The 10,877-nt window shown below is 50.1% G+C and overlaps 1 protein-coding gene across 2 annotated transcripts; it reads right to left on the minus strand.

Moving 5' to 3' along the window:
* Window positions 1-1,373: 1,373 nt before the first annotated feature.
* Window positions 1,374-10,877, minus strand: SLC25A47 (solute carrier family 25 member 47). Of its 2 annotated transcripts, XM_026050445.1 has the most exons (7): window positions 10,748-10,877; window positions 10,587-10,642; window positions 5,026-5,069; window positions 4,648-4,719; window positions 4,164-4,346; window positions 3,713-3,986; window positions 1,374-2,295 (listed from the first exon to the last, which is right to left on the minus strand). In XM_026050445.1, exons 1-7 carry the CDS (start codon window positions 10,792-10,794, stop codon window positions 2,009-2,011), a joined length of 963 nt encoding a protein of 320 aa, XP_025906230.1. In that variant the 5' UTR covers window positions 10,795-10,877; the 3' UTR covers window positions 1,374-2,008. The 2 variants fall into 2 exon arrangements, with proteins under 2 accessions (XP_025906230.1, XP_025906231.1); XM_026050446.1 differs by lacking the exons at window positions 5,026-5,069; window positions 10,748-10,877 and having other exon boundaries at window positions 10,587-10,618.

The raw sequence follows: 10,877 nt of genomic DNA on the forward strand, positions 1-10,877 counted from the left end.
CTCAGTTTTATAATTCACCTATAAGTCCTGTTTCTTGAAACTGTCTGCATTTGGTTTACACCTCCAGGAGGAGACGTTTTTGGTCTTTTGAATGTTTGAGCCTGTTGGGAACATTGAGCTACTTCTGATTAGACTTTGTTTTCAAAGCTTACGCTTATCAGAGATGGCATCAATGCTGCTGAGTGATAAATGATTGTTTTGTCTTATTTATAGGTAGTTTTTCCTGGCTCTCTGTTTAGAGGACTTAATGTCCAAGAATTGAGTTAGGCTGAGGATAATACAGTGTAAAGGAGCTCGATTCCGGGAAATAGGCAGAGCTGGGATAAATCACCACCCTACTGGGAGAGCACTCAGCCTAATGCATCCCTCCTAGGTGAGGGGGAGTAATCTCTTAAGAGCCATCTTAAGAAGAACTTCAGGGCTTGCTGGCTTTACTAGATCCTTTGTTGCAAGGACTTTCAGGCTAAAGGAATTTTGCTGCTTATGCCCCCAAGATGCAACCGAGGGTCCTAGTTTGCTATGTCCCTTAGTGCCCTGGGATAGAATTGAACTCAATGCTGGGCCTTTCATTTCATATCCTTTTAAAGTGACCCACTCTGAACCTGCCTGTGGTCTTTTAAGCTTGTTCTTGGGTTGGCTGCAGGAGCTGATAGACTCTGAAGCGAAATATATTGGTAGTAAAGCTATCAAATGGGAATGATTTTAAAAGGTGAAGGCTTAGATTTCAGGAGGATGGTTCTGGAGCTTTTTACTGCTCTTTCTGAAGTGGAAGCAGCCTCTTTTATTCTTTGCTAATATCAGTTAAAACTTGTAAGCCTGTCTTTCTAGTACACGATTGTTTCTTCCTTTTCCAGATTAGCTGTTGAGTTCTGCTTGCTGCAAAATTGCTGTTAGTATAGTCAAGGCCAGGGCATCAACCAGTAAAAGCGGATGCAGAACAGGATCTCCCTGAATAAGAGAACTTCTTTAAAAAAATAGTCTTCTGCTCTTGCTTAAAAAAGCGCATTTTCAAAACAGTTTCGGGTTGAGATCCAGTCTAGTCCAAATTTCCTCTCCAAAACAGAAAAAGAGACACTTTTCAAAAGTAATTGAACTTAATTGCACTGTGCAGTTCTGCACTTCTCCTTTAATTTAGCTCACCACTAGTGTGCAAAGCAGAGCTTAGGGCAGTTTTTCCTTTCAGAAACAAAGGCTTTTGCTCTTCTTTCTGCCCTCTTCCAGTGCAAGAAGAGCCTGTACAAAAAGCTTTGTCACCATTCACGCACACGGTACCTTCTGCCGCCGAAGGGGACTGAAGCTTTACAGCTACCGCTTGTGCTGGGAGGAGAATCACATGATTTACTTGAAGTGAAGCCTGTTTTCATTTTCAGTGAGGCCATTAGAGAGGTTATGTAAACAGACTAGGTCTGCCACTCATTTAAAGACCACAGGAAAAAGCAGTGCAATTCATATTCCAGCTGCTTCCAAAGGGATATAATTGTGGAGCGCTTGGACAAAATTACAGAGAGGAACGAAAGGGCAGCCAGTTGTGGCTTGAAGTACAAATACGTATGTTATTAACTGAATGCAATACAATGTATTACATATAAACAGCACACATTGTATAGTGTTAAATCTAACACACACAAACTGCCCTGGACTCTTGCCTTGGTAGTAAAGATCAGCTTTTGTACTTTGTAGAAAAGGTGGATCTTTTGTCAAAAATCTCTAGCCAGACTGGCAGCTTTTTAGAACATGAGTATTTGCAAACGTTTCAGTGGCTTGGGCAGTAGCTGCAGTCTATGTGCGTTAACAGGATAAAAGGAAAATTGACTGAAAGTGCAAGACTTCCTTGTGAGTTTGCGATGCTGTGAGAGTACACTGAGAAGATCAGTCATCTAGTTTTGTGCTGCAATGCCCCTTCCTCTTACCCTGACCATCAGTGAGAGCAGAGTTCAGCGGTTTTTGTGTGTGTTGTTACAAAAAAAAAAAAAATTAAAAAATACCCCTTTGAACGGAGTGACATAAGCTATTTTTCATTTGTAAGACGATTCGTAAACCTCAGTACAGCCTCATACGTTACAAAGACAACCATGTTGACGGGAAACGCGCGCATGCAGTTCAATCCCAGTCCTTTGAAAAGCACCTTGACTCCCTCCTGCCTCACGCTTTCCCGGGCGCAGTGGACGAGGCCTTTGTACTTGTGCTGTCCCGACTCGTCCGTTTGCAGCCGGGATTTGATGACATCCATGGGAGTAGCTAATCCCCAGGCCAGGACCCCAGCAAAGCCACCAGAAAGCAGCACAACCAGGAAACCTGCACGTGAAGAGCAAGGGGGTTAGCTTAAGCTTTGAGCTGCTAGAGCTACAAGAATCTCCGATTTATTTTCTGCAGCTGCCTATTTAAGGCTTTCCCAATCTAGTTACACGAATAATTTTAGGAACAGAAAAGAGAACAGAAAGCTGTGAACGGAAATTTTGCTATCTGACGTGGCTGGACCTGCCGGCAGTGCCAAGCTAGGATGACTGCATTGACATGAGCACAGTTCTGTAGGCTCTCTAACATTTTCTCAATGCTTTTCAATCAAATTTTGCTGGAATTCTGATCCTTCCCTTGGATTCAGCCAGCCTGTGTGGTCTCCGTCAAGGAATTCGCCTTCCCAGCCCCTTGTCTCTGCTTCCCCTTCCATTGCGCCACAGAGCAATTTAAACAGCAGGCTCCAGAGATCAGCACAGGGCCTGGAGCAGTGACCACAGCTTGACCTGCTCTGGCAGAATAAAGGGAAAAAGAGCTGGAAAGCACTTAGCGAGTCATGCAAATGCTGAACAGGGGCATTCCCATAAGTCAAACAGCAAACTTCGCCCTTGCAAAGAGGAAGAGGAGGAGCTTTTTCCACAAGCTGCTTAGCAAATGCTACCTTTTTAACCCGCGCTGCTTTTCAGCAGCTAATTTGTATGGCTCTTGCAGTTGTGCATTCCTGGTGATCTCATGCAAAACTTGCGGTCTCTTGATTTCACAGCGTGCTGGTTTTGCATACATCATGCTGGCGTGTGCGGAGGCAGCGTCCCTTTTAACCCCAGGCAAGGAGAGCGCAAGGAAGAGCCCATTGCTCTGAGGAAGATTCCCTTTGCTGAATGGAAAAAAGCCTTGGTTTGCCTCTCAGGTGTTTTCTCAAAGGTGGATTGTTGCTTTTTAGGGCCAGGTCCCCCACTGGAAAGCCTCAGTTCTGTCTGAGCCTGACCGCAGTCTCAGTTCTGCACCTGGACTCCATGTTGAGGCTCCAGACTGACCCTGCAGAGATGCTCAGGCTGCTTTGCCCAGGTTTTGTTTCCAGCTGCATGCCCCGTTTCCACACAAAGAGAGTTTCGTACCAGTACAGCATCTCCATAATATGCATTCAGGGCAGATGCAGCTGGGAAATGCTGCTCTCAGTACTACAGTTACGAGCAAGAATGAACCCAAAATGTGTCAATGCTTCCCTGACCTGCACTGTTCCCACAAGGAATGTGCCAGGAGGGAGAAAGCCCTTACCCTGGCTCACCCTCCCCACTGCTGGAGGCAGGGAAGCCCCTTCCACATGACAGGGAAATAATAAAATGTGCCCTCTTAAAGAGACACTTTGGAGCAAGACCTCCTAGGTGCTGGGCAATGCTTGCTGAAAATATATTTTCTTCAGAGCACAATACCACATAAGCCAGGTTTTGCAGATAGTGCAAAACTCTCTTGTACCTACCTGGTTTATTTTTCCCCTCTGGTGTAAGCCAGTTGCACAGAACAGAATAGGTAAGGAAATATATGGCAGAGGAGGAGCAGTCCCTGCAGAGTAACGCAGAGCAGCCTTTGTAGAGGCCCCCAAAACCTTCCTCCTTCGCTATGACCCTCAGGCAGTGCAGAGATCCTTGGTACTTGGGTTTGGAGGCACAGTGGGGAGATGCCGCAGACGGATGCGGTCGCCTCTGCGTCTGCATTCGAACTTTAGCTACCTCGCTAGGTGTCATCAGCATAACCTGTGAAGTGAGAGGAGGCGATTTCAAACCTGTGCAGCGCCTGCAGGATGCGGAGCTGGAGTTTAGCCTTGCCACCTGACATCCTTATGGGATCGCTCTGCAGAGCAAGCCCCCCCACAGAGCGTGCAGGAGCGGGGTCTCGCTCTCCCTCCAACGTCCTTCCCGCTGTTTACCTACCCGGACGGCGCCCGTTGCGCTTCCCGCAAGGACAATATCCAGCTTGGAGGGCTTTGCGTCAGCTGTACCGTATCGCCATTTGCAGATGCTGCGGAGGAAGTTTCTGTAGGTGCCAAACGAAACAGAGGAAATCAGTGATACCGAGAAGACGGAGGCAGATACGCCTTTGTAAAAGCCCCAGACCTGGTTGGAAACAGAGAGAGAAAAAAAAGAGTTTTAAAAGAGAGAACAGCAAGGGAAGGTATCCACTCTAAAACACTGCCCTGATGTTGCTGAGTCAAACTTATTTCTATTTTTATTATTATTGGCAAAGCTGAGTTTGATGCTGACCCTTCTCCCAGAAAAACGGTTCTGTGCCACTGTGGCCCGTCCTCCCCAAAGGAGCGCTGCGGCTCTGCTCCTCGGGAGCAGCCTCCTCCTGCTCCCCCGAGCAGAAGTGCAAAGCCCTCTGCAGCCTGGACAAGCAGCTCCTGGAGGTACCTGCCTTTTCCGTCCTGTACGTTTCTTGGATGCAGTGCCAAATTCCTCTGTAACGCCTTTCGGTCTGAATCCTCACCTAGGGACAGAGGGCCAACTTTGAAACATGGACAGCAGAGGTAAAAAATATATATTTTAGTCCAGTAATGCTTTATCATCAAACCAGTTAGTTAATCATAAAACAGCATTCTCAAACACATTAAGTTTTTTGAAAAGAGCAAAAATCACACAACAGAATGAAGAGAGTGAAATGAAGAGAGAGTCGAATGGAACAAAGATTAAAATGTTCAGTTACCAGACTGATTTTCTTAAAGGATGGGGGGAAAAGGCAAAATGGTCTGTTTGCCTTCAGTCCACAGCCAAGAAATAAAGTTCTAACAGGTACCTTGACTGTATCCAGCGGATACCCCACTGCTGTGCTTAGACCACCTGCAACAGACATCGTAGGCACATGATTAGCAGCACTCTCCCGGGCCAGTGCAAAGGGGGGACGGCAGACAAACACAGCTCCAGGCTCCTTGGCTCCCCAAATCCCCCTCGGGCTCCAGCCGGGATGTTTAAGCCGACGATGGCAGAGCAAAATGGGCTGATTTCTCCTAGGCATCTTCAGAGGAGGGATCCAAGCGCCAGGACAGAGGCGCAGAAGCCACCACTGCAGGAGGGGCCCGTGGACTTGGAGCAGCCCCCGGCAAGGGGCTCGTCGGGAAGGCAGACGGGATAACATGCACTGCCCATCTGGACCCTTCCTGTCCCCCTCTCGGTTAGGCAGCGAGGCCTCTCTGGACCATGACCAAGCCGCGCTGATAGGAACAGCAAAGCGTCCCCGCTCCCAGGAGGGTCTGTGGGCACTGCCGAGCAATTCTGGCGCCGCATGCTTGGCTTGGGGAGATGAAGCACTACAGGAACAGGGACCTTTCTGAAAGAGGGGGGACCCCAGAGGTTCCCCCTAAGTTGTCTTTCACTCTGTGACTGGAGAGGGCCTCTTGCCTGCTACGGGTGCACGTGGCCTGGCCACACTTTGCAAGGCACATAAAGGGTAAAATCCCCCTGAGCAGGAGGGTCGCAGCCCCTTGCTGGTCCAGGTCCCCGAAGAGCCTTTCCTGCCTGCGCCAGCACCTCCCTGCGCCACAAAGCAGGAGCAAGGAGCAACACCAGATCGGGCCTGGACAGGGCAGAGCCTGCACCAGCCCGGCCCCCCGCCTCGGGATCAGCAGGATCAAGCTCTGGATTAGCGATGGGCAGCGCGGCCCCGCATGCAGCTGACCCCGGCTCCCCTCCGCCGACGGCAACGGCATTTTCAGCGGTCTCGGGGAATTTGTGAACCCTCTGGCAGCACCCGGCCTCGTTGTGAGGCCTTAAAATAGCCGCTGGAGCTGGAAACATCCGGATCCCGTGAGACGACGTTACTGCCTTGACTGCGGACAGGGAGGGAGCTGTGAACAGCTCAGCAGGGCTGCCCTCGCCTCCGCGGCCTACCTCGGCCCCATCTACATGTATCTGCTCGCACGGGCTGCGCAGGGGCCCAGGAGCCAAATTCCTCCGCAGATATAAACTGCCAAGTGACCCGCAAGGAAATCAGCCACGGGGACAACAGAGCTGGATCCATGCGGGTTATTTATACGGAGATCAAGGTCATAAAACAGCTTATATGAGCTCTTCAGGGAGACAGGAAGTCATAAAAAATACCATGCTTCAGGTGGCCTGTGAGTTAGAAACTGATGTTTTTTATTCCTGCTTTTTTCCTTTTTTAAGAAATAAAGAAGCTGCCTGGAAATGCATCTGTCGCTGCCATCATTCCTGGCAGCGTGTTCACCTGCGATTACATTGCTCCTTGGGAGCTCGGAGCAGCTCTGCTGCATTTTGGAGAAGAGCAGCAGCTGCCGGCGTGAGTCACCAGCTGCCAAAGCCTGCAATGCTTTGCTCACGAGAAAACAGCAGCAGGGTCTTATTGCAGAAGTAAAAATGAGGTCCGTTCTGCACAAACTCTATCAGCTCTGCCAGCAGGACGGATCCATGGCAGTGGAGACAAGGGCCAAGGAGACACCTTTTGTATTTCAAAGCCAAAAATGAGATCAGGTTGAAAGAGATAGAGGTAGGGAGAAAGCTCAGGACAGAGGAAGTGACAGCAGAATAAGACAGCCGGGAGGAGCAAGGAGCAAGTGAGAAGGCACCGAGTCACCCCAGAATTGCTGCCCCGGATTGCCAGCCCTCGGCCCAGGGACAGACACCGACCTCCCCAGCCAGGGCAGAGCAGCCGATAGGTGAGTGCCAACATGACCGTGCTGCGCCCTGGCCCAGGCATCCCGGCCTGAGCACTTGGCACTACCTCGGCTGCAAACCTGCCAATCCCAAAAGCAGCAGCCGGGGCGGCCCAGACAAGGGCACAGTGTCCCATGCAGGTGACACCCGCTTTGCTCCACCACACTCAAGAGGTAGGAGCCTCACAGCTTTTCACTCGCTCATGGGTACCAGGTACCAGGGCTGATCTGGACCAGCTTTGGACAAAAAGTGCGTTCCTTATGGAGAAATCACTCTGTTTGCATGTTAAGATGAAGGGAGACAGCAACACTGACAAAAAAGAAGCAGGTTGCTCCTAACTATCTTGTTCCCCATTGCTTTTCAGTTCAAAATGCTCCTGTTCTCCTTTGTTTCAATGGGAACCAAATATCCCTGCCTGGGCAAAGACCATAAAGATAAACTTTTCATTGCTCCCAGCAAAGGAGAGAAGGGAGGTCCCAAAACCTTGCAGCAACTACAGTCTGCCATGAACTGAGCTCCTGAAGAACCAGAGCACTCAGGGCAGCCAAGATTTCCGGCTGAGGAGGCAAATCGAGTCCATCAAGACCAAGGAAGAAGGACTCCGTACATCAGATGATATAAATAACCCGGGACAAAGATAGCGTGACCCATACATGCACTGCACAGCAGAAGCAACAAAGGCAACTATGTAGAGGCTGCCTATGGGAATCTGATCCTATGGGGCTCCCATTCAGTAACACTGCACCAGTTGTGAAGAAAAATGAGGTGAATGGGGTTGAGTCAGCCAGTTTTCCTGCCTGCTTTATCTGAGACAGCCTCAGTTACTGTGTAGAGGCTACAGCAGTCCCTAAACTCACACACAGAGCAGGCAGAAAACCTGATAACTCATCATCTCTTCACTAGTCAGCCATTTATAATTAATTGCAGTTAATGGCAATTAACATAAGGAGAGACCCTACCACTAGAATGGCAGATCAATAGCCAGCAAGCAGCTGTGTGGAGCCCCCCACATGTAGCAGCTCTGCGCTGCCGGCAAAATCCTGGCCTGGAGACACAGGCAGAAGCAGAGGTCACGGTCTGTGCAATGGATGGAGAGCAAGTCTCAAAGACCTGTACTTGCAAAGAGCTGTGGACATTAAAACTGCCCCAAACCCCAAACAGCCTGAGTTCCACCCGGTAACATTTCGCTGGCAGTGGCCAGCAGTATCTGTTTCAGCTGAAGGGACCAGAAGACAGCATATTCCCCTGTGGGTCGAGTATTTATCTGCCACTGGGAGCGTACTGGTGCGCAGCCTTGCGGCAGGATGCACAGAAGCCTGGACATGCCACAGCCTGGGGCAGTATTGGCTAAAGCTCAGCTTCCCTTTCCCAGATCTCTGGCTCAGGCCCAAGAGTCAGTTCATCCTTAGTCATCACTGCTCTCGCCTTGCCATGGCCTGGGTTGCTGCAATAGCAGGGCTCAAAACAGATGCAAACTCAAAGGGAGGTTGGGAGGGACCTAAGGAGGCCTCCAGCCCAACCTCCTGCTCAGAGCAGGGTCAGATGTATTGGCGGCCTTCAATTACATCCTTAGAGATGAGCTGCTTTCCTGCACCTCCAGCCTCATTTTGTCTTTACCGAAAACCTCCAAATTTCCTTGCTAAACACGTTTCTCTCCTGTTAGTTTCATCTGGAATCACTGCAGATCACTCTTTCCCAGGCCAAAGGTGCTGAGTTTGTCCCATGGGCACAGACGCAGGAGCTCAGAGGAGAAGCACAACAACATGGGACTCTAAGGGGCTGCACCTCTGCTGTTTCTCTGAGGTGCCCAAGCTGTGTTTTCTCCAAAACATCCAGAAAACACAACATGATCACAAGAACATCATTTACTAAACACAGACTCCATTGTTATCTGTTTTGCCACTTGGGTTGCTTCATGCAGTTCAGCTTGGTTTGCAGCTTCTTTGGGAATGTGAAATCTGCTTCAGCTCTACCAAACACAGCTGTGAAACAACCTCACAGTGCCAAAAACATCCCTGTTCTCACAGGAAAGCTGTCCCAGCCTTGGGAGCTGTCCCGCATGAGGGTTGGGACCAAAGCTCTAAACCTTGCACATGCAAGCTCTATGTGCAAGCTCCCAGGAAGGGACAACATGCCAGAAAACACCCCTGTCTGCCACCAAAAGATCGCAGTATCCCTCTTAAAATATTGATGCACTCAGGGGAGTGAAGTGCATTAAAATAAGCAAGCACATTTCTCTTCCCAGCTGGAGGATTCCCCACCTGCCCCCTCTCAGGCTGATTCCCCTCCTGCCCACTTCCCAGGCCCATGGGCACCACGGAGATGTTTGCTGCCTTGATGGACCGTTTTGACCCATGGTTTTGACTCTTCACATTCCCTAGTGAAAGAAGTTCATCGTTAAGTAATTCAGTTATAGTAGTGCCAACAAAAGCTACGGAGTCTCACCAGAGAGCACAAACATCGCTGCCCAGCTGAGCCAAGCTTATCAACATCAACGACAGCATTAACCGTGACATCAAAGATGAGATTTAGTCTCCTTCAGAGCTGGATTGGCCACTGGCCACTGCAAACAGCCACAAAACTGGGCTCAAAACTCCACAGTGGGTTCTAGCAGTCAACAAGGAAAGAGGAGCAGAGAAGAGAGATGTCATGGAGGGGTTGTAGGCCCCTCTCCCACCAAGAGCCCATCCTGAGCTGTGCTCCAGCAATGGCCACCTCCAGGCATCCCTGAGCAGCCAAACCTGGCCGGCGTCCACAGGTCGGGCAGTGAGCGCACAAAGGGTAGAAGTTGCCAGGATCCCTCTTGCCAAGCGGCCATTTGTGACCAGGCCACAGGTCACTCCTGGTTAGGAAAAATCTGCCAAATTCAGCAGCTCCAAGAGCCTAGCAAGCTTTGGCATGCGGGGCTTGGGCTGTGTCTCAGCCATCTGGCAGCTTTACCTGGCCTCTCTGGTGGCGGCGGCCCCAAGGCTCTTGTCTAGCTGTTCGAGACTGTGCTAAATCTGACAAGGAGATTTCAGAGAAGAAATGAGACCAGCGTCTACATTTTGTCTTTTAAAACAAAACTGGGTTTCAAGCAGTGCCCTCAAAATGTCTAAAATTAAACCACACTTTTTCTGTTGTTTAAATATAACTAACGTTCACCAGATCAAAGCCTGCTATGCAGCAGCCTGCAGTGAAATTACCATCAGAGCTGCAAATCTGTCTCAGCCTAGAATTACATAAATGTCATTCCTCTAGACCTGCTTTACTGACACAAAGCCGTGCCCGCATCCCCCCAGTTTTATGAGATGCTCCCTCAGCCCTCCAGACCCGTGACTGACCCCCAGCCAGGACCCTGGGCACCAGACCCGAGAGGATCTGCTGCCCGGGCAGTGTTTGCCGGGCTGTCTCTGCATGCAGCATTTTCCACGCAGTCTCTTCCTATCAGAGCTCCGCTCCATCACTAGGCTGGAGGAGATTGCAGGGCAGTGACCTCAGCCAACCGATCTGCAGGGCTGTTTCCTCCATAGCTCTGTGAACCTGCTCTGATGACATTTCCCTCTTACTAAAGAATACATTTTTAACAAGCAGCCCCCACCAAAAGATGCCCAGCTCTACCATTGCTACTAGGACCTGTCCATCAGCTTAACAACAAGGAAACACAGCTATCTGCTTTCATCAACGAGCACTACTTGATTTATTTACCTCCAATGGCCCCGGCAATGAAATCCATCCGGACCGAGTCTGCTGCCTTAGTTACCCTGTTTAAATGTTAGGAAAGCAGAAGTGAGGGCTGCAGCTCAGTCTTTTGAGAAGCAGAGCCCCGCAGGTCCGTCAGAGGCCGCGTGATCCGCAGTGTGAAGCACCTTCCGCCCGCCTTTGCTCGCCCCCGGGGGCTGCGAGCCTGCTGCATTCCCGATGAGCTGCACACGGGAGGCAGAGACAGGCGGCTTGGATCAGAGCCAGGAACACAGTGAATAAGTAATCCCGCAAAGC

Source organism: Nothoprocta perdicaria, unplaced genomic scaffold (assembly GCF_003342845.1).
Source record: "Nothoprocta perdicaria isolate Ctin4 unplaced genomic scaffold, notPer1 scaffold_69, whole genome shotgun sequence".
NCBI lineage: Eukaryota > Metazoa > Chordata > Aves > Tinamiformes > Tinamidae > Nothoprocta > Nothoprocta perdicaria.

Coding starts and splice junctions, on each gene's coding strand:
- SLC25A47 (XM_026050445.1), bottom strand. CDS start 10,794: ATGCAGCAGGCTCGCAGCCCCCGGGGGCGAGCAAAGGCGGGCGGAAG. Junction 10,643..10,747: donor CGAGCAAAGGCGGGCGGAAG/GTGCTTCACACT, acceptor ACATTTAAACAG/GGTAACTAAGGCAGCAGACT. Junction 2,296..3,712: donor AGAGGGGAAAAATAAACCAG/GTAGGTACAAGA, acceptor CTTCACGTGCAG/GTTTCCTGGTTGTGCTGCTT.